The sequence below is a fragment of the Manis javanica genome, chromosome 4 (genome assembly GCF_040802235.1).
Source record: "Manis javanica isolate MJ-LG chromosome 4, MJ_LKY, whole genome shotgun sequence".
NCBI lineage: Eukaryota > Metazoa > Chordata > Mammalia > Pholidota > Manidae > Manis > Manis javanica.
Genome location: NC_133159.1, coordinates 55,118,669 through 55,143,797, shown reverse-complemented (window position 1 = coordinate 55,143,797; position 25,129 = coordinate 55,118,669). Strand labels below are relative to the sequence as shown.

General features: G+C 33.9%; 1 protein-coding gene and 1 non-coding gene across 11 annotated transcripts in view; one reads left to right on the top strand and one right to left on the bottom strand.

The window, feature by feature from the left end:
• Positions 1 to 25,129, bottom strand: part of MIER1 (MIER1 transcriptional regulator) — a 55,979-nt gene that overhangs the window by 14,150 nt on the left and 16,700 nt on the right. For all 10 annotated transcript variants that reach the window (XM_037024274.2, XM_073234108.1, XM_017664949.3 and 7 more), the window contains 6 exons: positions 22,661 to 22,806; positions 12,972 to 13,133; positions 12,161 to 12,293; positions 10,420 to 10,484; positions 7,013 to 7,085; positions 488 to 639 (listed from right to left, as the gene is read on the bottom strand). In XM_037024274.2, the coding sequence (XP_036880169.2) occupies positions 488 to 639; positions 7,013 to 7,085; positions 10,420 to 10,484; positions 12,161 to 12,293; positions 12,972 to 13,133; positions 22,661 to 22,806 (731 nt within the window). The remainder of the gene's footprint in view (positions 1 to 487; positions 640 to 7,012; positions 7,086 to 10,419; positions 10,485 to 12,160; positions 12,294 to 12,971; positions 13,134 to 22,660; positions 22,807 to 25,129) is intronic.
• On the top strand, positions 5,569 to 5,675 carry LOC118973550 (U6 spliceosomal RNA). Its single transcript, XR_005062955.1, has one exon. It is a non-coding gene; the product is annotated as a U6 spliceosomal RNA (small nuclear RNA).

The following is a 25,129-nucleotide window of genomic DNA, read 5'->3' as shown; positions in this document are numbered from 1 at the left end:
CATTTCTGGAGGACAAATAATTCTAGTGAATGTAACATACAGACACTAAGGAAAAACATAAATACAATACTGATAATTTACTGTCTCTAAATATGTATAAAATAGGATAAGTAAATACTCTAACTTGGTGGCCATAGCACCCCAGGAATTTAGAAATAAAAAAGAAACAATTCTGTAAAAACCACAAATCCTTTTTTAGCTTTTGGGGTTCTTATTCTGAGAAAGAAACTTCAAAAAGGCTAAAGCCTAGAGTAATATATACAGACAAAATGAAATAACAAGATTTTTGTTTATTTGAGCTAAAATCATACCAATGAAGTGAGTATGTTAAAACTAGGTTTCTTAGGCTTACAACCTCAGATTCTCTGTCAATGACATTGTAAGTTTCTGGTCATAGAAACTCTGAATGTGGCAGCATTTACATTCATAAATGTATACGGTTAATTTATTCTGGGAAAATTTTAACAGTTATTTCTTATTCATGTACCTGTTCATTGTCTTTTATGTGAGATCCTTCAGGAATTGCTTCTACACCTTTCTCATCACCTGTTCTTCTAGATGCATCCTTAAGAAATACAATCACTTTGTCTTCTGGTAAGTACTCAGGGTCCCACAGGAGCTGATCATCATTTTCATAAACTAAATTAGGAAAACATAATGTTAAGAAAAATATCAAATATTAACATGTTAGAGTTTATGTTAAAAAAACAACACTGTACAAATAACTCACACTTAGAGCCAAAATGCTGAGAACCTAAAGGTAAAGTGTAAGTCCAACTACTTGCCTGACTGGTCTTGGGCCTAAGTGATCTAAGCAATCTAAACAGAGAGATACCATTTTATGCCCCTTTCAGATCTGGTCTGACTGAAACTGAGTTTACCAAATTCCAAGCTCTCTTGGTTTGAATAACAATCCACACTACTTACTACTACCTATATGACCTCAGGCAACTCACTTCCCTTCTGCCTGCCTCTTCTGTGAAATGGGATAGCAACCTTAACACATAGGGTTGTAAAGATTTAAAGCATTTTAAAATAGTTCTGGTACTTATTAAGGTTCAGTGGATGCCACAGCTATAATTACTATTTTTGAAAAGGATGTCTAAAAGAATGCTCACCAAATATTAATACTATTTCTTTCTTGGTGGTAGAATTTGGGGCAATTTTTTTTCTATTTTTCTGAGGCTTGAAAATACAGTAAGCATGTATCATCTTTGGACAAACAAGTCATTACTTTTAAAAAAAAAGCTTTTAGTTATCATCAGATTTTCCACTGTAGTGTCTACGTTCCTTGTGTTATGAAAAAGATTAAAGTCTAATCTCATAAAAATTTAGAAAGTGAAAGAGAAGGGAAGAGAACTGCAAGATGAGAGCTTTGTGGAATTCTAAATGACAGGAGATGAAAACAGAGAAAAACTAAGAAGGAAGAGTAACAAGATAGAAGAAATATTCCAAGTGTGGCACCAGAGCTCCTATGGGAAGAAACTGTTTCAAGGACAGATGGGTTAAATGCTGTTAAAACCACACCAGGATGAAAACTGAAAAAGGTGCTCCAGATTATCTACTAAGAATGGGAATGTTTCAAGCACTTTCTGTGCAGAGTTGGAAGCTGAAGCCATACTAGTAAGGACTGAAGAGTAAATGGAAGGTGAAGAAATATGCTAGAAAACTCTTGAAAAGTTCAGTTGTAAGGGAAGAGACAGTTCATTGGTTTTTAAAGATAGGAGACAACCATTTAAATGCCAATATGAAAGAGCCACCTGGAGAAAGACTTTGAATTTAAGAGACAAAGGAGAACATACTGTTGAAGTTCCTTGTGTTATGAAAACGGAATCAACAGCTAATTAATAAGCATCTTTATATGTACCAGGCACTATGTTAAGTGAGTTCATATAAATTACCTTGTACCCTGCACTTTAAAATATTCTACCCTTTTCCCCCCCAAAAAAACTCTTTTGTAAAGCACAAGCACAATTTCTAGGAATTTTTCCTTAGTAAACCTCATTTCTTTTCTAAACTGCTGGTATAATTCTAGTGAAACTCTAAATTATAAATACAATACAACTCCACTGATAAGGTGATTTGGATACACTGCTATTGGTTTCTGTTCTCTGTTCAGACTCTGTTCCCTGAAGAGAGCAAATTATAGCCTTATATTTTTGCAGTGATGTGTGTGGGATAGACAAGGCTTACAAGGAAGCTGTGACTCAGGAAGGGGAAGATAGAGGGTAGGTCCCTGAGTCCCCAGTGTTCTTCTAGTTAAGACACCCTCATATTGTGCCTATGAAACAAGCACAAACTACCTGGGACAACACTTCTGGAATCAGTCTGGAAGTGCTTGCCAGCCACAGGATAGAGAGACATCCTTATTTAAACTGAGTACACAAATGTCAACAGATGGCAACAAATGACAAACCAGACCCCTAGAATTGTGATTAAATAGCCAGATTAAGCTAGCCCTGAGAATATAATATACTAAAAAATGATCATGCAGTGAGAACAGTGAACATTTCTACAGAAAATAAACCACACTGCCTTTATTGCCGCCAGAAACAGAATAAATTACTGCCAGTTTACACTCTCTATATGAAATTTTGACTATGTCTTGACTATCATCTAAGTAAAACAGGCATAGAAGATATATTTATAAGGCACAGTTGATAATTTATTAAATGTATCCTGTATTACAACTAAATGCCAAGAGATCAGAAATCAGAACTCCACTACTTTAAAAACACACTGAAATATGGAGTAGAAATCATGTCTATAAATATGACTTGAAAGGAAAAAAACTGTATTTGCAATAGAAAGAGCATAATAATTATACAAAGTGACACAAACATGCTGGATTTTAAAAGATCACAATCATTGAAATGTAACAGCATCTTTTGAATCTATTTCATTCCAAATGAATTACCAAGCCTAAACTTTTAAAAACCAACCACAAATATATCCACCTTATATTACTGGAAGTATAATTTACATATTACTATAAATAAGAGAGTGAATCCAGGAGGCAAGAACTCACCTAGTGTAACACAGGTTGCTGGAGGAGTACTTCATAATATGGTGTTTTAGGTAATCAATTAAGCTTGTCAGGTAAGCAATGAGTTGTCAAAATAATTTTACAAAGTGCATCATATGTGTGTGTAGTGGTGAAAAACTAATAGGGTAAACTGAGAAATCACCACCACAAAACTATAAACAAACTTCTGCAATCTGGAAAATTAATTCCCAGTGAATAAATGTTCATTTTTAACTTGCAGTTTTAATAAAAAACAAAATTGTTATTTCATTTTTAATGCCTAAATTCTACCTAATCAATATATTATGAAGATGAAAACAGATATATAATCATTACAGAAAGATACATCATTACATTATGGTGTAATAAATATGTTTACAACAGAAATTTCCAATCTTAAAGGGCACACTGTGATTAATAATATAATGACATGCATTTTAAGTTGTCTAGCTGAGTGTTTTCTACGTACAGGTTAAATGAACTGCTGTTTTCAACATCACTGTTAACTAAGGATAATGCATGTACTCATTTTTCAGTAACTAAAAAATCAATTTGTCAAATGTTCATTATAAATAAGAATTTACATGGTCCTTTGTAGTCACTGCTTCTAATTCTTAACCATAATTTACCTACTCTAATACTAAGTCAGGTAAGCATGGAAATTTGACTGGAAATATCTCACCTCTCTCTCTTGACATTTTTTTCTTTCTTAAGTAGCCCATCTACTTCTTAATCTAGTCCAAGGTTCTCAATCTCAGCAATACTGACACTTCTGGCCAGGTAATTCTTAGTGTGGCTAGTGATGGAAGTGTGCAGTCAGAGGACTTCAGCCTATGCACTATATGCTTACTGGCATTTGAATTAGTCTCATCACAAAGCTGCCGTGTTTGCCCAGTTTAGTGCAACGGAGAAACAATAAAACACACACATTTGATAAAACATGCTTTTCATGTGTCCAGCACTCTTTTGGGAATTAAACCCTTTCCATAAGGACTGAGTGGGGCTGACACCACTCCCTGGAGCTGCAAGAACAGATATATGAGCCAGGGCAAGCTAGAGTACTCACTCGTCTCTCCAGTCATCGTTATTACTACTGGCTGAGTCAATAGAAGCTCTGTAGGACTTTTGCTGGAGCAAAGGGGGGGTGAGCAAGTTCTCATTTTTACTGCTTCTCTAGCTATAAGGGCAGTATGAAGTGTAAGCCATGAGCTCCCAGTAGCCATCTTAGCTTGTCTGACAATAAAGGAAAAGAGGGAGAGGGGAAGGACACCTGATATTGTAAGAATCCTTGAATCCAGTTATATTTGAAGCCAGACCAGCCAGAACTTTCCAGAAGAGCAATCAGGAAAATTCTTTTTTGCTGAAGCTAATAACCAAAACGGATTTTTATCACTTGCAAGCAAAAGTATAAATGGATGCTTTCTGAATATATGAATAATAAAAACCTAAATATAATAGTAAGATTAGTCATCTATTGATTAAGCCACATATTGAGCAGTTATTAAGTGCCACACCATGCTGGTAAGTGCTCACATGTAAATCCTACACTAGGCTCTATAAATGCTCTATTATTGCTGTTTTATAGATGAGGAGAAAAAGAAGTAACATGTCCAATGCCAAAAAATACTGATCCAAGTTTATTGACTCCTCATCAGTATTGTTAACACCATTCTGCACTCTCCTAATAACTCAGCCACCAAATGTTTACTAAGTGCCTATGTGACAAGGATCATCCTAGGTATTCAGGATACAAAAATGAATAAACAAGTGATGTAGCACACTGTGTTGAGTATAAATGATAAATGCACATATTTAAGAAACTGTTAACGTGTAGTTGAGATTTTTGTAATCAAAATAGTTGCAGTTCCATCTGAGGAATATAACAAATCTTGTTTATATAATTTAATTTGGAGTGATAATCAATGAGAAATATTAATCTGCATAGTGCCTAGTACCAAGGAAATCAGATTCAAGAGAGAAAATTTACCAATGGTTCTCTAGGGTACTCAGTAATAGGGTTTCCTTGTATCAATAAAAAATTCTTATCCATCTGTTAAATAATTTCTACAGTGAAGATATCAGATGTAGTTTTGTGACACTTTAATCAAAATCACTCAAACCTTTTGAATGTGTGCTCACCAAACTGATGAAAAATAGCCTGTGAAATTCTGTCTACAAGGACTGTACTGACCTGCACTACCCCTTTGACCGTTTTATGTCTAAGAGTATGGTTTATATAATAGTATCTCATGAATCTGGTTTGTGTGCAAAGTACCCTAAGTGGAGACGAATTCTGGGTTTCATAACAGAAGTTAGAATTCCTAAAACTACAAAGCTGAGCAAAGAGTCTGTAACAGGACAAAACACTTCCAAAGCAGAATACCACCTTGTCACATCTAATCTTCACACAATCTAACATGTTTATATTCTCAAAGGTAGAAAGCCATAGTTCAGTTTTTAAAAACTGTGTAACTGCTTTCTAAAATTTTATCAAAACTGGCATACTAAACCATAATTTACAACACTGAAACCTGCAGATTGTGGTGCTCGCTCCAGTGGCACAAAAACTAACACTGGAACTACACAGAGACGACTAGCATGGTCCCTACGCAAGGAGGACATGCAGATTTGTGTAGTGTTCCATAGTAAAAAAAAACAAAAAACAAAAAACAAAACACTGTAGATTGTGATCATTTATTCATTGTGATATCTGGTAATATAAATATGTTAAAATAAAAAACATATTGAGATAATTAAAACCATTTTTAGCCATAATATTAACTTGTCACAAACAAAATATGTTTTCCTACTCACCTACAAAATAATGAAATTTTCAAAGATAGGTACTGCTATCTTTCATAGTCAAAATTTAAAAGAAGTTTAATAAAATGGAACAAATGCCTAACTTTTAGTTCCTTATTAATATGGAAAGAACCATTATATAACAGAAGTAAAGCATGACATTTAAAATTCAACTACAAAAATAAATAAAACCAAAGAATCATCTATTTTTGCACACAGTTACAATGTACTCACAAAACATAAGCACAGAAATACAATATATAGCAAGGTCACTCCATACTGATAACTTTTGTTGCAGGAATTAACCTGAAAATGGCATGAGCTGTTACTGGTATGCTGAAATATTTTTGTTGTCACTAGAATTCACTGGCCTATTGTGTTTCCTTAACTGCCTTATCTGCTGCTTGCCCCTGAAACCAGGTGCATATTTAGAATATAAACTTTTTGGAAAGAATGCTAAAAAGTAAACAACAAAGGATTCCTACAGCTCCCATGTGAAATGTAGAAAAGACAAGTGAAATAAAAGAAATGAAGATTTCTAGCATTGAGTTATGTCACTGCACATGAACTCATTACACACACACATACACACACACACACTCACTCTTTCTGGAACTCATCCAAAGTAAATCTGAAACAGACCTTAAAAAAGTCTCTCAAGTATTTTATGTTATTGGAAGTTTAAGTATTTACGACTTACCTGAAGGCTTTGAGATAAAATGAAAAAAGTCATGTAAAACTTAAATATATAAGTTGTTTTCCCAAATTATTTTAAATACACAAATGTCAAAGTATTCTGTTCAGTGATACTAAGTTTCAGAAGCAAATAAGCTTTTTCTATCAGTTTACTCAAAAAATTTTTAAAACCTGTCCAACAGCTCCCACTAACATAAAATAAACCTTTTAAAACCTAAATTATACAACTTATGAAAGCCTATTTAAAAAAGAAAAAAATTAAAGTTGGGGTATTTTAAGACATTTAGTACTTTTTTTTCTTCTTTTTATTAGCTTCCATGGACCAAACTTGAAAAACAGAAAATGTATCTCTTCTTACAGAAATAATGCAGTCTACTTTCATCCATCAATGGGTTAACATAAACTGCCATGTTCTTATCCCATTATAAAATAACAGTTCATCATTTCAAAAACATGAATTTCAGTTATGTAATTTTACTAATGACCCACCTTTTTCATTTTCTTTGTATCTACAAATGCCAACTGGAATCTCTGCTTGAAACATGGAGCCCACCATAATTTCCTATTTTAAAAATAATGTAAGACATTAGTAAGGTCTAGTAACAGCTTTTATAATCATTTTCAAGCTTTAACACCTTCTTGGGTAAATTGTTTCTGGTTTCTGTCAAAAAATACAGATACTACCAATTACCTATTCAAAGGAGTATTGTGAGGATGAATGAGTTAATAATAGAGAAGATCTTGAATATGACTGGCTGAAAATATTAGTAGTAATAATGAGGTGAAATACAATATAGACAACAGATACAAATTTACTTCAAAATACGGAGAAAAAGAAATAAGAATGAATTCTTGTAATTCAGTTAATAAGATAATTTCAAACACTCTGAAAAACAGAAGTCAAACTCAGCTATTTTCAGAGTATCTACACTCGAAATTATGGTTCCTCGATCAGTATCATCGGCATCACCTGGGAACTGTTAGAAGCGCAGACACTCAGGCCTATTCCAGACCTACCCAACCAGAACTCCAGACATGGGACTCAGCAATTAGTGCTTAAACAAGCAGGGCAGGTGATTCTGACACATGAGCAAGTATGAGAACTAGAGTTTATATAAGTAAAGGAAGTAACAAAATGGCTTTGTACAGAGTTCATAGAGACCAAACTCCACTCCAAATGGATTAGCAGGTTAGTGCCTGACTTTCAAACAATACAAAATCAAACATAATCTCCCAAAACACAATTAAAGTTTATTTTAGGAAATCTGGTAATCAAAATCTGTATTATCAAATCACCACATTAAAGTAAACTGGCTATTCAAAAAGACAAGGAGAGATCACCACTGATGAGATTTTAAACACATGAGGACCAAGAGTTCATGGACCTTGGTGGCTAAATATTAAGAATTAATTTGCTGCATTATGAGAATAAGACCTAGGTCGGAAAGATACAAAATCATGGTCTAATAAGTTTAAGCTCTTAGAATTTGAAAAGTTCCTCTCTCTCCTGTTATGGTTAATCCACTGATGTTAGAATCTCATTTGATCGAACATAACTTCAAATACATGCTCTATGTAATTAATTTATTACTGCACCTATATAGGAAAATTATTTTAAAAGAGTATCACATACACATTTCCTCTACTGTTCTATAGGAATTTTCTTTATGTCTTTCATTATAAAAAAGAGCATTATATTGTCCATTGTGTCTCTTTCAACTTCATTCATTTATGCCGACCAGAGCATAGAATCAAGCCGTCAACCTGGCTGTGAAGATTCTAAATTTCCAAAGCAGATCCATTCCAGACCAATTAAATCAGAATTTCAGAATGAAGGCCCTGGTAGTCAGTATTTAAAAGTTCTCCAAGTGAGTTGTAACATAAAGCCAGGGTTCAAAACTTCTGGACTAATATAAAGTTAAGACAGCTCCTTTTTCCTATTGAGTTCAGAACACTCCTTTTCACCTGCTAATCCATTCTGTAGGGAAGAGGAGGTACACAGCATTTGGGAGCATTATGTACCAAGTATCTTGTGTGTAATTTTCATTAAATCCTTGCCAACTCTGACAAGGCTGAAATTGTTAATCCCTTAATGTATGTGAGGAGATGAAACTCAAACCAATTTCCTCAGGAACACACTATTAATAAGATCTGAGACTATAACCTCAACTCAGATATTTCAAAGCTGTTTTCTCTACCCCAGTTTCTATAAAAACTCTATTTTATCTTACAAGGCTTAGACAATGAATCCCTGAATCTTGACAACTTTTTTTCTAACCAAAACAGTCATACTAAAATCAAACAATCTGGTTTACTGTTTCATTTATTACATGATTTTTATGTAGTAATTTTTCTCAGGACTAGCATTCCTCAGCAATGAAGGCTTCATCCCCAACCCCACAATGTTCTCCATCCTGAGTTTTTGTTCCTTCATTTAAAAAAAAAAAAGAAGAAGAAAAATAAAAAAATCAACACTTAATTACTCTATACTCCAGATCATAAAACAACTTTTGTTAGATAAAAGGTAAGTAAACTTGAATATGTGGTAGAAAATAACATGTAAGATGACTCTTAAGGTTTCTAGCATTTTTCATCTTAAATTGTTGATGGTGTAGGAATCAGGAAAAGCCGGATTGAAGAACACTTGCCTAAAAGGTCACACAAATATTGAGTTACTTCTGTGATCCTTGTTTTCTGTCTTTATATCATTCATTCATCACTCGCTCAAATTAATTACACATACTGCACTAGGCCAATCTTACCTTACCATTGTAACTCACACTGATGTCTTTCTTTCCTAAACATCTCTTGGAAATTCCATAAATAGATCAATTTTAGCTGAAGCCTAGGATTCTTGGGTGCCCACTGGGAGTTCATCTGAATACTGAATACTTCATTCTTCCTAACAGACACTCTAAATATGAGATGTTTCCTTATTTTAATCAGCAAGCTGGTTAGCTCTTCTTAAAGTTTTCCCCAAGCATCCCAAACCAGAGAACTTCAACTAAAAACAAAAGAGATATAAAACCACAAGAAAGGCTCTAAAGTATTAAAGTAATTAATCAATCAATCATGATTTTAAGTAGTACAGAAAGCCTAATCACTTTCATGTTTTGGGCTATTTTGCTCGCAAAGAAATGATTGTTTATGCACTAAATTTAAAATCAGACATGGGCAAGAAGACAAAAAAAAAAAAAAAACTCAAGGGAAGTTTTTAAGAGGAAAATCATGTGATACATCTTATCATTTTCTTCTGCATAAATGATTTGCTCTAACCAAATCTGTATGATGTTATAACACATTTTTGTAATAAGTCATTGGCTTTGTAACAGCTTGAACTTAAGTCTTCGATTTAACTATATGATTAATTAATGTTACACAATTTTATAATTAACAAGTCAATACAGGTGTTTCAGAAATTAACTTAATTATGGATAGTTACAAAGAAGCCCAAATCTGTCTCTTCATATAATATACTTTTAAGTTGTAAACAGCAACATTAATATGGGGTGGAAAACTTATAATCTAATAAACAAAATTTACTTAACAAACAGCAAAGTCTCCAAAACTACTTTCCCAAGTAAATTACATGTGACCCTTTCAATAGTGCAACCAAAGTCCAATTCAGCACTAGTTCAAAAATTTGGATTTCTAATCTTGGTTTGAGTACTGACTTGTTCAACAAGTCCAATTCTTTCTATATATTATTTTATAAAAATTTATACATTTCTCACCTGGATGAGTTAAGGGGAAATCTGCACATCTAACAAACATTTATATGTCACAAAAAGGCTTACCTCAATTTTATCAATGCGTATTGCTAGTAAAATAATAATTATACTTGGCTTTTTAAATACTAAGTTATCTAAGTTTTGGGAAAACACAGGTTTAACTACCTTTTTCCAGTCTTCTGATGGAATATAATCTTCATCTTCTTCAGATTCTTCTTCTATTTCACTATCTAGAATTAATAAGACAAAAATACTATAAAATGATTGCTTATCCTGTCCACATCTGTATATTATTTTTATATCTGTTCTTAAATATTTAAATATACCTAAAGGTATCTGCAGGTTAGGACAAGATATTTCTTATCAAATATACGTTTTTAAAACAAAAAACCCATTAACCTTCTAGCATAAACCTAATCTTAGACAACTGTATTCTCATGAAATATTTCCTACAAAAACTTGAGTGAAAAACTGAGAGTCAAAGATAATATGTTTTTAAAATTAATTCTGTTACCAACAGCCTGGTGACATCATAAATTATATGACTTCAATTTGTTCCATTATAAAATGAGAATTTGGACAAAAAAATGGTTTCCTTTGAAACACTGAGAACTTTGTTATTAGCACCACTTTGGGTGGAGTGTGTGAAAGGAGGATATGTATGAAGACCTCCATTCTCTCCAATTTCCATTTTACTAAGAGCAGGCAAGTTGCTGTTTGTTTAGATTTTGGAGTAAGAATGTATTTATATAAAGAGGTAGGAAATCTGAAGAGTATTAGATTGTCAGCATCTGCTCAGTTCTACCACTGACATGAAGTTCAAAAGGGTTAACATTATATATAGAAATTAACTTTTTCTATGGAAAAGCTAAGAGATCAGTATATGTATAACTGCCATGAATACATCACAACTAAAATACCAAATTAGAAGTATAAAATAAGTATTATTTCAAGAGGCAGTCACTTAGCATCTTGCTTTTAAGCAAACACTAGCAATGGATCTGCTTTTTGTTTAAGGGAGGCAAAACCACATTTTCTCCAAACTTAAATTAACACAATTATTTCAATAACTAACCTCTCCTTGCACTGCTGCACTTTCCAATTGGGCCTTATCTTAGATCAAAACTCACAAAAATATTATCATTAGGAGCACTAAATTCACTTCTAAACTAAATGTGTAACAAATCATTCACACAAGACAGTAAGCTATATTTCATGAGAAATTACTGTTCTTCCAAGTGTTGTTGTTCTTTTTAAAGTACAGAAATTTATACCACAAATTAAACTCCTAACACTAATGGGTGGCTTTTTCCTATCATACATCTGTCTTCTAAAGTAATGATTCCTGCTTAGAATCAAACAGTTGCAGCAGATGAAGCATGCAAATATTCAAGACATACACATTGAATGTCTTGACCACCCATCATTTCTGTCTAGATCATAACTGCAGAAAAATCAGGAGAGCTTTTTCTAGGTGTAACATATTCCACCTCAAGGTTCAACCACTTCTTCAAGACATGGGAGCCACTGATTAGAGAAAGCGATGCTCATAAATAATACCTTAAAAAGGCTAAGAAGGTTAAAACAGTCGAAAAAGAAAAGTGAGGAAAAGACCAGGAGAAATAAACAATCATGAAACAAACTAAATTTAAAGAAGGGTCAGGGGAAAAAAGGAACACACTCAAAATCAAGTAGTATAGTGTCAACACAATTACTGTAGTATATTCACGGACAACAGGGCCACAGCAAAGCTAAACCAATAACCTAGAACAAAACTCCATTACTGTTGAGTGAGATTTCAGATTAAGTGAATTCAAACAGAGCAGTGAAGAAAAACACTAGAATTTTAGGTCATATATTAAATAATAAAAATTATATTTAAACTGCAGCTGCCAATAATACTTACTTGTATCAAAATATTTACATCGCCGTGGGCGGATTATTTCCTGGGCATCCTGAGAAGCAACAGATTGTGATGGATCATCATTGGAGGACTGAGTTTCATCCTCCTGACCTGATGAATCCTTTATATGCTCTTCCTGTGGAGTAACAAATTAAATATCTTTAAGATGTAGGGAGAATTGTTGAAGATGAAAAGGTCTTAGTATTCCAAATACAACTAGAAGGCTAAAATAAATACTAAATACAGCTTGGTGTCTTGCGTTGGAGTCTGGAACAGGAAAAAAGACATTAATGGAAAGCCCAGTGAAATCTGAAATGCCCATAGTTTAATTAATAGTACTGTACCAGTGCCGATTTCTTAGTTTTGATAAATATACCACGGTTATGTAAGATTTCAACATTAGGTGAAGCTGGGTGAAATATATACAGGATCTTTCTGTACTATCTTTGAACCTCTTCTGTAGAACTAAAATTAATTCAAAACAAAATTAAAAAAAAGAATAAAAAACTGCCAATTAACCCTCATTACTTAAAAAGAATAGCATTTTTAAAAGTTGGCTCAAATTAATTTAGAATAGGCATTGCAAAGAAATCTGAATGACACAACCAAAAACCTTGATTCTCAGGAATGGATTACAGGGGGCATCCAATTTTTATTACATATTTCTTTAATTTTTAACATTTAAATGTATTACTTTTAAAATCAGAAAGAGTAAAGATAGACTATAAAAATAAGAGTCAAATGAATATATTAATAGATTATAACTTCAACAAGAATAAATACTACAATCTTAAAACCATGTATATAACCTTACTTTATTTTCCCCACTACAGCCACTGTTATCATCATTATCAGCATCTTCATCATCTTCACCTTCTTCTTCCTCTTCCTCCTCCTCCTCCTCATCTTCAGGTAGTCGAATAGTACTATCATAACCATAAAGGCTGAGAAGTTCATGAATTGGCATGTCGCCTTCCTAAGCAGACCAAAATAAAAAGTCATTTTCTGAGTGTTAGTTCATATTCCTATAAATCCCAAATCTATAATTATTCATTCTATATAGAGTACTTTTAGAACCATGTATCAAGAATTCTCAAATCGTAAAAGTGAAACTGAAACCTAGGAAAATACTAGTCTTTTAAGAATTTCTGTAGGAGACTGAGCAATTCTAACTGCTAGTAACAAAATAAAATCTTTAGAAGTACTAAAAGATGGCATTAGCTTAAAATAAAATTTCTTTGGTGCAATCAATTCAGTAAATGTAGAGACAGTAAATATGGATGCTCACAATTAATAAGAGTACCATACATGATTTTGGAGTAGGGAAATAGAAATATTAGAAAACAGACTATAAACTAACATTAACAAACTCCAAAGGGAGATGATATTCACAGTCCAGCCCAAACACGTTAAAACATCAATGAAATGCAGAAATGACACTGGATTACATTAACCGTGTATTTTTTCTTAGCTATCTGTTTAAGTACATGTAAAATCATCTCATGCAACCATTAAAATTTCTTACAAAATCATTATCTCCATTTCATAGATGGGGAAACTGAGGCTGACAGATTAAGCAATTTCTCCTAAAATCACACAAGTTAATAGTAGTGGTGCCAGATTTCAAGTCTAATTCCAAAGCCATACTCCTATCAGTAGACCACACTGCCTTAGCAAGGGATCTCCCCCAACCCACAAAAGGCATATTCTGAGGGGGAAATGACAAAACACCCATACACTGTGAAATGAGATATACAGAAGGTACTCCAATCAGTAATCAAGTATCAAGTATGAAATAAAGTATCAGGGAAACCTAAACACACACACACACACACACACACACACACACACACTCTCTCTCTCTCTCTCTCTCTCTCTCTCTCTCTCTCTCTCTCTCTCCCTCTCTCTCTAGGAAAAATTGAACAGCAAATGTCAGTTTAGAACCTAGAAAAAGAGTAACCATCAAACAAGACATGTTTTCTATTTCTCCAGCAACCTTATAGCCTTATTCATGGACAGAATAAGTCTAGCCCATACGTTAAACACATTACTACAGCAGAGATGGGCACATCAGACTAGATGATATATACACCCTGATGACACTAACCACTTAGATCATACAATTAACTCCCATCACACTGAATTTATGTATAAGAAGCACATGTACAATAAAATTTGAAAAAAATTATTGTAGAAATAGAAGAAAATGCTGTTTAACACTCTATTTCACACTGTAAGTGAATATGCTAGTTAAAATCAGTTTGTGAATCTGTTTCTGAGAGAGAAATCAATTCTGATAGCCCTAACAGTGTGCAGTAGCCATAATCTAAAGTTGTAACTGTATTAGGCAAGGTAGTACATTTCCAACTGACTGACCAACTAGCAAACTTAACTGACACCTTGTATCCTGACTCTCAAAGAGCAGTAACACTGTAACACTACTTGAGGTATTCAAAGATCCACTCCAAGCAGGTATCTGGTCCATGTACCAAGGATCTGGTACAGGAGACAGAAATTTGGGATTTAGGAGTCAGGATTTAAGAATTAAAACAGAACTTCAAAATCAAAAAAAGAATGAAATAAGGCCAGAGAAGGTTGGTTGTATATACAATAACAACAAATAACTGCCATAGTGTTTTTCTATGTGTCTGGCATTTGTGGTAAGTGCTTTGATTCCACATCTTGTTCCATCTTTTCTTAGCAAAAGCAGAATGAGAATATTATACAATCTCATTAGATCTTTAAAAGTACCAGATGGGAGTACTTACTACCTGTATTTAACAAGAAAATCAAGCAGGAAGAAACATTGTGCACAGATAGAGACTTTACTACAATACCTAAACCACCTAATCCCAGCTCATACTTTAGACTTATTCTGCATCACAAGTTAGAAGCAGGTTTAACAACTGAAGTCACTATGAGCAAGACCCCCCTGAAGTCACTAGTGTGTATGAGGGACAAACCAAGAAAAGCATTTTAGCCTAAGTTTGCACCTTACACTTACATGGGCCTTAAGAATTCAAAAAGAGCTTGTTTCATACTTATTTCATCTTTAAAACTACCCCAATGTATATTACTATTATCTCTAATGTTTACAAGTGAGTTAATTGATACTTTGAGAGCTCACACAAGAGAGGTAGATTATCAGTCAAGTACCTCAGACTTCTACCTTTGGTCTGTCTTATTCAAGGACAACAGAATCATCTTGAGGGCTTATTAAACAGACTGCCAAGCACCACCAATAAGTTTCTCTTCTAGTATGTCTGAAGGGAGGCCTCAGTATCTATATTTTTAGTAACTGTCAGATATTCTGCTGGTACAGGACCTCCTTGAAAAACACCTACCTCACCGTTCTAGGACATGATACATGCAAATCAGCCTTTCCAGTAGGAGGTAATAAAGACTGATCATTATCTTTCATAAAGCTATGTTAACATATGACTTCCAGCTCACTTACATGTCAAAAGAACAGGTGACAGTAATTGCATGGAATGATTTTTTTTCTTATCATTATCAGGAATGTGCAATGTCTGACACCTGCGGTTAAGTCAAGATTCTTCCCTCTTGGACATGCAATTGAGAAATGTGACTAACTTTATAAAAATTCATTTCTCAAGGAAAAATTTAGCAACGACTTCAATACTGACTAAGCACAGAGGAAGAGTCAAAAGTAGCTCATCACAGTGCATTTGAAGAACTACTTGAATTTGAAGAAACAGTAATAGAACTGGCAGAAAAGTTATTTAGCTCAGAGGAAATGACAACTGTACATGCACATAAACAAAAATAAATAAGCAGGTTACCCTGATTGGAGAAGGTATCTGTAGTTAATTTAAAAATGAAAGGACTGGTATTTTTACTACTACTTTCTTCAATTTTACTTAGTTTCTAAAGGGATCTGTTATACTCTACTTTTGACTCAATTTGAGAGTAGCTATTGAGCAGTGACTGATACTACAGAAGGGCTTAGGGGAAATTATAAAATGAAAGGTTCAAGACGGACTTAGGCATGGAGAGATTTAGTCTGCCAAGGAGACTGAGATAAGTTAGAATCCAGTGCTATTATTCACATGTAGTATAATCAGAATCTAAAATAAATTAGCGGTTGCAGTAAAGAAAAACACTTAAGAGACCCTGCGGAAGAAATCAACAGGATTAAACCATAGGTTGAGTGATAATGAATCTCTGGTTCCAGACTTGCCTGGACCCAGACACACATTCAGATGACTTCTGAAAAGGTTCTAAAAAATAATAAAAACAATAGTTCTAAAAACATTCTAGTAAACTTCTAAAAAGTTTGTTTTCAGTCAGTTAGTTTTAAATGGGTTCTATCATGTGTAAACAAAATATCCATGATTATCCCATCAAGAAAATGCTTGGTTAATGTTAAAAACAAAGAGTATATAGTGGTACATTTGAGTGGAGGTTAGAGGCATCAACTCTCATGCAGTCAAAAATCTGTATTGTTAACTGTTGACTCCCCATAAACTTTACTAACAGCCTACTGTTGATCAAAAGCCTACTGGTAACATAAACAGCCAATTAACACATATTTTGTGTTATATGTGTTATATACTATATTCATACAATAAACTAGAGAAAAGAAAAATTTTCAAATTGTCACACATCTCCAAAATATTTTCCAATATATTTTTAAAAATCCATATGTAAGTAGAACCATGCAGTTCAAACCCATGTGGATCAAAGGTCAATTGTATTATGCTTTTGCATTTTTAACATAACTCCTGTCCCCAACACCAAGTTAGTAAAGCAATAAATTAGAGAACATCAACCATGACCCACTGAGGAATACAATACAATACAGTTAAGAGAGTCTGACAACAGTATGAAAGTGTCTTAATTATCTAAGGTGTAAAGTGAAGATCTTGCAGCAAACACTGGGCTATAACTGCAATAAAAACCAAATCTATGCTGAGGAATTCTCAGTTTTTAATTCAAGTGTACTTACTGTATCTCTATTTTTGCACTAACTGAATTAAAGATTTAGCAAGTATCGAGTAAGGATCATTTACTATTTGCCCCTAATCCTTTCCTTCTACTTACATACTCATCTTCTTCCAGGAAATATTATTTCCTCCATTCCAAGCATGTTATTTTTATTGACAGTTCCCCTTTTGGGCCACATAGCATCTAACCCAATCAATATCACTGCATTTCCTGGCAACAGGTTTGGAATGCACATGTGACCCAAGTTTAGCCAGTTTGTTTCCAGATTTTTACCCAAAGCAGCTAAAGAAACACAGAGTATCTTAAGCAGTTTATCTGGGAGACCTGGAAACAAACAGCATATGAAGAAAGCTGGTCTGAAAAAGGACGCCACCTTGTAGAAAAGCAAAAACAGAAAATATGTTCTGGTGGCACTTCAGTCTCTGAGGCATAGATACTCCCCTGCCCTTAATGAAATTACATGAGCCTTACACTAAATTCATTTTGCTTAAGCTAGCTCAAGATGGAGTCTGCTATTTACCCCCAAATATTCTGATATATAAACAGTAATGATATCCCATAAAGCAAGTGTTTGTTGCTATTTCTCTCTGAATCAGGACTAAAAGCTGAATAATGTGGCTGACAGTGCATTATTAAACCAGGGCCTGTCAGTTACCTGTTCCAGAGACTCTCCCACTAGTTTATATTGTTGAAGTCTCTGTTCTTCTAGGTAATAAGCGGCTTTCTTCCACTTAAATTGAAACATTGCAATAAAGTGGCACAGTTTTTTACTCCCATTCACAAAAGTGTTAAAGAGTTATAGTGCAGATATGGGGGGAACAGTGGAAAAGAAAATTATAGGTCAAATACAGCGGATCTTCATTTTTAGGATTACAGATCTTTGAGAATTTTATGAATGATATTAACTACTATGACTTATTGAGTGATTATCACATGCTCAACACTGTGCTAAATGTTTTACATATATCATCCTTATTACAACACTGAAGCTTAATAACATTAATTAGTCCAAAGTCACACATTAAGTAAGGAGTGCAGCTGCATTGTGAACCAGGCAGTCTGACTCACTGCTTTACAGTACCCTTACACACATATGCATGTACACTGATGTCTTCAAAACCTGAACCTAGGTTAAGTGTATACTATCCTGATGCAATGTGAAATAAAAGGTGTTGGGTTGAGAGAGTATAAAAAGTAAGGAAAATGAATGTAGTATAATATGAATAAAAATATAAGGTGGACTAGCATACTGTGATTTAAAAAGCTGTCTAAGCACTACAACAAAATGAGGAGAAACCATGTCTACATAAGCTAAAGGGAGGCTAACTGGAGGTGAAAAGAACAGACTTTTAAAAAGACAAACATGGTATATGAAATTAAACCTGTCCTTTTAATAAATAAAGTTACCAAGCATCAACTGTAGTATTTTAAAGCTGGAGTGACGTCCAGTTCCTGGCTTCAGAGGAGACAGCTTGGTCTCCTTCACATGAGGTTAGTCATTTAGAAATGACAACTCATGGCAGATGTTGGCTGTAGATAAACACAGTACTCTTCTCATACCTGTTTTACCAAAACTGACTTACCAGTAAATGCTTTCGAGGAGGGGAGGAAGAAGGAAAGAGGCTCATTTCCAGCCATAAAGGCCTAATCCAGATTGGACTAGAGACAGTTCCTCAGGCAACCACCTCTTGGGGCTGCAATTGACTATGAGAAAAACTAAACTACGAAGGGGTGGAGGCAGCGAACTCTTCTTTATGATCCCCATACCAGGGTTTCGTTTTTATCTGTAATAATGCATGCTGTATGTGGACATCAAAAAATACTTAAAACTCTCACATTTCAATCTTTATTCTTTAGCTCTGGAGATTCACGAGGTGGAATGCGTCTAGCACTTTACACAGATAAATAACATAAAGATAGCTGATCCTGATCCCTCTTCCCCCAGACTGCTACAACTGTGCCTTTCAAAGTGAGGCTATGAGTTTCAGAGTGAATTTAAAATACAGAGCTAAACCTCTGTACTTGTTATACTAGCAACAAGTCTATTAACTCTGGAAATGATTCTGGCAACCCTAAGGGTTATCACCATAATAAATTCTAACCTGTATGTCTAATTATATTGAAACATTTAAATGCTAAACTTTTATAACTAAAATGCCTTTAATACTGGTAAGATTCATGTATACAAATATAATAACACACATCAAAGTTTCTTCTATGAAAAGCTAATTTTCATCTAAAGTTTTAGAATTCAAATTGAATAAACTTAAAACCACAGGCTATGCAGTTACTGATAACTCCTGAATATATCAACTGTCAGATTCTGCCACAAGTACTTCAAAAATCTATTTTGTGCAACCAAGGTACATGTAAAAACCACCTTACCAATTCCTGACATAACTATAATTGCTTCACTTCTAGAAAAGCAAATCAGTAATCATGACTAAATCTTGCTCACTTTTAAATAAAAACAAAAACCATACCTGAAGAGTTTATCACTATAGGAAATCCAACATACTGGCCCTCAACTAGCTTATCTGCAGGTTATAGATCAAAGAGAGCATTGGTGATTATGTGCTACTTAAATCTAAACCTTAATTATTCTGGGAGAAGTTAAAAGCATCTGAGAAGGTATAAGACTGTCTGTTTGAAAAGAATGATAAAAGACTGGTTCCCTTATCTCTGTCTTCCTTTGTATATCCTCTATATGTAATTCTATTTTAATTATTTTTTCCTATGGAAGGGTCATTTGAAAGTAAATTTTCAGGGGGCTGTAAGGGACTGAAGAAGGCAGTAGATTATAGGAGAAATAAGAAAAGACAGTAACATACCCAAAATTTTAGCAAAGCCTTTCAGTAATTTTAAACTAATGTAACAGCCCATTTCCTGAAACAGAAAAAAAACAACCATTTTACCTCATAATCTATTATAACCTGTGCTTATCTCTTCTTGAGTAATTACTTTACTCAATTACTTAAGTAATACAGAATATAGTAAGATGGAAAATATAAGATTTTATTCCTTTATCTTTTATCCCAGGGATGGGTCATTCAGGACAGGAAAATATATCTAAAGTGGTAGAACTTTCTGTGAAATATAAGCAAATAATTGAAACTAACTGCTTTTCCATTTCATGAATATATGCAGTGACTGTGATTGATTTTTAAATCAACCGTTTCCTTTGATATTTGCCTAGATTCTGAACCATCCACAAAAATTAACCCTGTCTTCTTAATGGCCTTCCAGCCTTTTCTAATCAGTAGTTCAGACTCCAGGTTTTTCCTATGCTTTTTAACCCATCTGAAAAAGCTTTTATAACAACTATAATATCACTGCTACTAAGACCAATTCTGTTCTCTGGCATAAAATATTATGTTGCTTAGGCATTGTGGATTAAGCCAGTTTTAATTGCTAAATGATCCAAAATGGGACCTCCTGACAAGATTTGTTAAATATTAATAGGACTGCTTTTCCAGCTCTTTAAATGTACACTTTCAAAAGTTCCAACTAAAATTCAGAAACACAGATTAGTCTTTATTATATACAACCGTAAGAATTTGTTTTCCATGATAGTATGTGCTCCAAATGCTTAAAGACTGGCACTGTGTTTTTATGTTCTTTATTTATTAAGTTCTTTTTATCATGGAGTATAGCAGATTATGTAAGTAATAAATTTCAATTAGAGTATACCAGATTGATTTATCCATTCATTCAAAATTTGAGTGACCATTCTTGCTAGGTACCATGAAATACATTGGTGAATGAAATAGATAAGGTCCTTCCTCTCATGGAACTGAAGGAGGATACAGCTGATAAATTAAACAAACATTATTATAAATTGTATTAGGTATAAAGTACTGAATGGGTTACAGTAGTCAACAGAGCTAATTAGGGGCCAGGAAAGGCCACTCTGAGAAGGCAACATTAAGCCCAAACTGAGGAGAAAAAGCCAGCTTTGGAAATCACATACCAGAGAGTGAACTGAAAAGCCTTGAAGCAGTCAGAAACCAGCACATCTAAGAACAAAGGCAGCTAGTGTGGCTACAGGACAGGGCAGTGTAATATATGGATGAAAGACCATATCATGCAAGTGGCCTTACTGACCAGGCCAGGTCAAGCAGTCTGGATTTTCCTTTGGTGTAATAGGAAGCCACTATTTAAATAGGAGGTTGACAAAAATTGACTCATATATTTTGAAAAGAATATCATGGCTGCTGTAAAAATATACTGGAGGGAAGAGTGGTAAAAAAGGAAATGGGAGAAACCTGTTAGGAAGCTACTACAATAGTCTAGGCTAAAATGACAGTGATCTAGGCTAAAGGGTGGCAGCAGAGAGACAGCAAGAGTCACATAATAAATATTTTGTGGATAGAAATGATAGGCTTATTTGCGAATGAGTATTGGGAATGAAGGAAGATGACTCCCTTGTTTCTGACTTTTAGGCAACAAAATAATAGTAGTACTATTTTCTACTTAAATGCAGAAGACAAAGGAACAGGGAGAGGAAGGAGAACATCAATCAATAGTTCTGTTTTGTACATTTAAAATTTAAAGCAGTCTACTGAGAAATTCAAGCAAAAAAGTCAAACAGGTGGTTAGATAAACAAAATTAGAGACAGGGAATAAGCGAACGCTAGAAAAATAAACTAAGGAATACTGGAAAACAGACATCATGGAATAGATTAGATCAGATCACTTAGTTTAGCAATTTTCAAATTTGGTTTGTATATTTAATGAAGATGTAGATTTGAGCCCCACCCTGCAGGGGATTCTAATTCAGTAAGCCTTGGGAAGAGGTATAAGACTTCACTTCTTAGTAAGTCCATGAGTATTCTGAAGCAGCTGTCCCTCATACTAAATTTTGAGAAGCACTGATCTAAAAGATAAAAGAGAAATCCAGAACTGAGAAATGGGAAATTTCAAATTTAAACCTTGGGTAAAGGAAGATGAGTCTGCAAAGTTTAACAAAATAGGAACAAGTAGATAGGGAAAACTAGCCAGTGGGGTGGGTACTCCAGGGTTGAAATAAAAGGAAATCTAAGTTGTGTCGAATACTGAAGAGTAGAGAAAAAATGACCAACAGATATAAAAAAAATCATTGTTCATCTTGATAGGTAGGGGTGAGTAAATCTGGAGCACTTTATGGAGCAAATGGGAAATGAAAAGGATAGTGACAATTTTAAGAAATTTTGGCTTCACTGGATAGTAAATAAATGGTACAGTAATTGGGAGAGGACAGAAGGTATACAAGAGGAAATTTAAGATCATTTAATAGTTCATTTGTAACCTGATACATGTGATGTTTTAGCAAAGTAACTATTTGACTTCTGCACATACTAAAGTTACTTAAAAAAAATAAACTTTTCCTATCAAACTTTAAACATCCCACCCTCAACCAAACAGAATTTTTCAGTATCAATTATATGTAACACCATTTCCCCCCAAAACACAGGTAGAAAACCAAAATTTCAAGTGTTTTCTCTCTCCACAAGAAAGTTGTAACCATTTCATCCTCCAGTTCTCATTGTTATTTACCCTTGCAAGATCCTCTATTTCAGAACTGAAGTTTGTTTCTCCTTCCATCATTTCTTCCTCTTCTAATGTTCGTTCATCATCAAAATCATGAACCAGCATGTCAGCTGATGGATCAAATTCATGGTCATCTGACGTTGCTGAACCTCCTGGTAAAGATAGTTGAAAAAGTGTGGTAAACCAAATTAGGTGTATCTTATTAGCTGACTGTATTCTTGCCCTTACTTATCACCCCCCCACCCCAAAAATATACCTCTTCTGTAAGGAATTATTTTTGCCCTATATCACCTCTATATATTTGCAATTACAACTGTGAAAGTAGGAGGGGAGAAGGGGGTACTTATAACTTCAAAAAATGTTTACAGCTGTTAAAAAAAGTAATGTGATCTTCTGAACATGAAACGAGTTGTAAAGAATAAAAGATTGTATCAAATAAAAATTGTCTTTTGTCAGGGGGAGGAAAAAAATCACAGTTCTTAATCATTTGATTGTTATCTAATAGACCCCATGAGTGTGAACTCCTATCACCCTTGAAGAGAATATCGTGTTTTTAAGTATGTAGTCATCTATATAATGAAAACATAGCTGCACTCAAATACTATTCTTCTAACAACACTTCCATAAAAATATTTTCTAATATATAGGTAGCTGTCCTTAGTTACTTAGTTGGTTTTGATCTGAAATTGGAGCATAAAAGTAAAATTAATTAAAATTGCACACAAAACTCTTATGAAAGGCATTGAAAATAATCTAGTAGTAGTTAACTAATTTGTAAGTTAATCTGTTTTTAGCCTGATAGCTAGGGAATGTTGCTATACTCAGTAGGTTCAAGCCTTCTAACAGCAGATTGCAAATGACTTGGCATGTATATATATTCTGTACAGTACTCCCACATCTGGCAACTACAAAATCTAGACTTAAGATTTCAAAAGTACTGTTTACTATTAAACAAATGAGTTATTTAACATTTAAAAAAATCAATTAGCCATTTCTTTTATACACTTAAACTGTTAAAGATTATATTAATAGATGTACCTACCCTTCCATTTGACTCCAGTAAAAGAACCAATAAATAAAGAGAGGTAGAGGCTTATTTCCTGAAAACAAGTCTATTAGGGATAAGGAGCACCCAAGGCTTAGAATTCTTGTCACCTCCCACAATTTTTAGTGTAAAAGCCATTTGTTGAGTGCTTTTAGTACTATGTGCTAAGTAGTAGGCTTATGCACGTCACATCATCTCATTTAATTGTCAGACAATTCTATGAAGAATAAAAACAAAAGCTTGAGGCCCAAAGAGTTTAAGCAAACTGTTTAAACTCATAGAGCTAGTAGATGGCAAGAATAGAATTTGAATACTGGGTCTGCTAATTACACCACCAGGGCTTTTAACTTTACCCCAAGTCTCCTGTAACTCACAACCTCAGACAGTACATATCCTGCCTCAAAGAATACTTGAAGAAAGCCAATTTTACTAGTTGAGTGAATTGCAAGTCGGGTCAGGTGGCAAAACAATTATAAGTCACTGTGCTATTTGAGGAGTACAACAAAATATTGATACTAAATATAAAATAACTAAATACATCACTATTAAATCAGGTATCTTCTTATAGTACAAATGAGTTAACAAATTAAGTTTTAGAACAGCTTATAAAATGAGCATAAGAACACATTTAGAAAAGTATATTCTTAATTTCTTCTGGCAACTAATAATAGCATGGCATAATATTACTGGCATCTTAAAACTAGTTGAAGAACAGATACAAAGGTTCCTAAGAGAACAGGTTTGGAGCTGCTAATTTAGTTGCAACATTTTTACCCCAATCATTGTCCCTTCTTTCTGAGTTTTCAATGGAAAATGTTCCCAAAATGTTTCAGTTTAATCAACAATCTTCTAGGACACTTAGTCAGTAATTATATATTCCTACAAATGCTATACTTTTCTTCTCTCTTGTAGGCAGAAAGATCCTAAAATCTCCACACCACCACTTTGTATACTATTACCCTGTTATATAATTCCTATTGGATGCAAATATTGTCAAAAAATAATTATGCTTAATTCCTAACTGCTTATACCTTTTTACTAACTTAAAAAAAAAACAAGTTCATTAGTACACAACACCAAATCTTAAGTGTTACAACTTAGCTGAAGTTCCCCATTTTTGCCATTTTTGAAAAGCCAGTTGTATTTAAAGCCTTGCTACTCCACCCTCCCACTATGTAAAAAAAAGTGTGGATGAAGCTTTTTTCTCCATTCTCACTCTTAACTCCTTTCCCCACAGATACACTGCACTGTTTTCAAGAAACCTTCAATTTAAATTTTCTTGCTTTAAATTTGGCCTCTTTGTTTCATTTGACTTATTTTTACCTCATTCTACAAGACCAACTAACCATCACATCCCTTTCTATTAATTACTAGACTCATCGTTAGGCTGTATCCTAAGGGGTAGGAATCCCCAAAACAAATTATTAGTG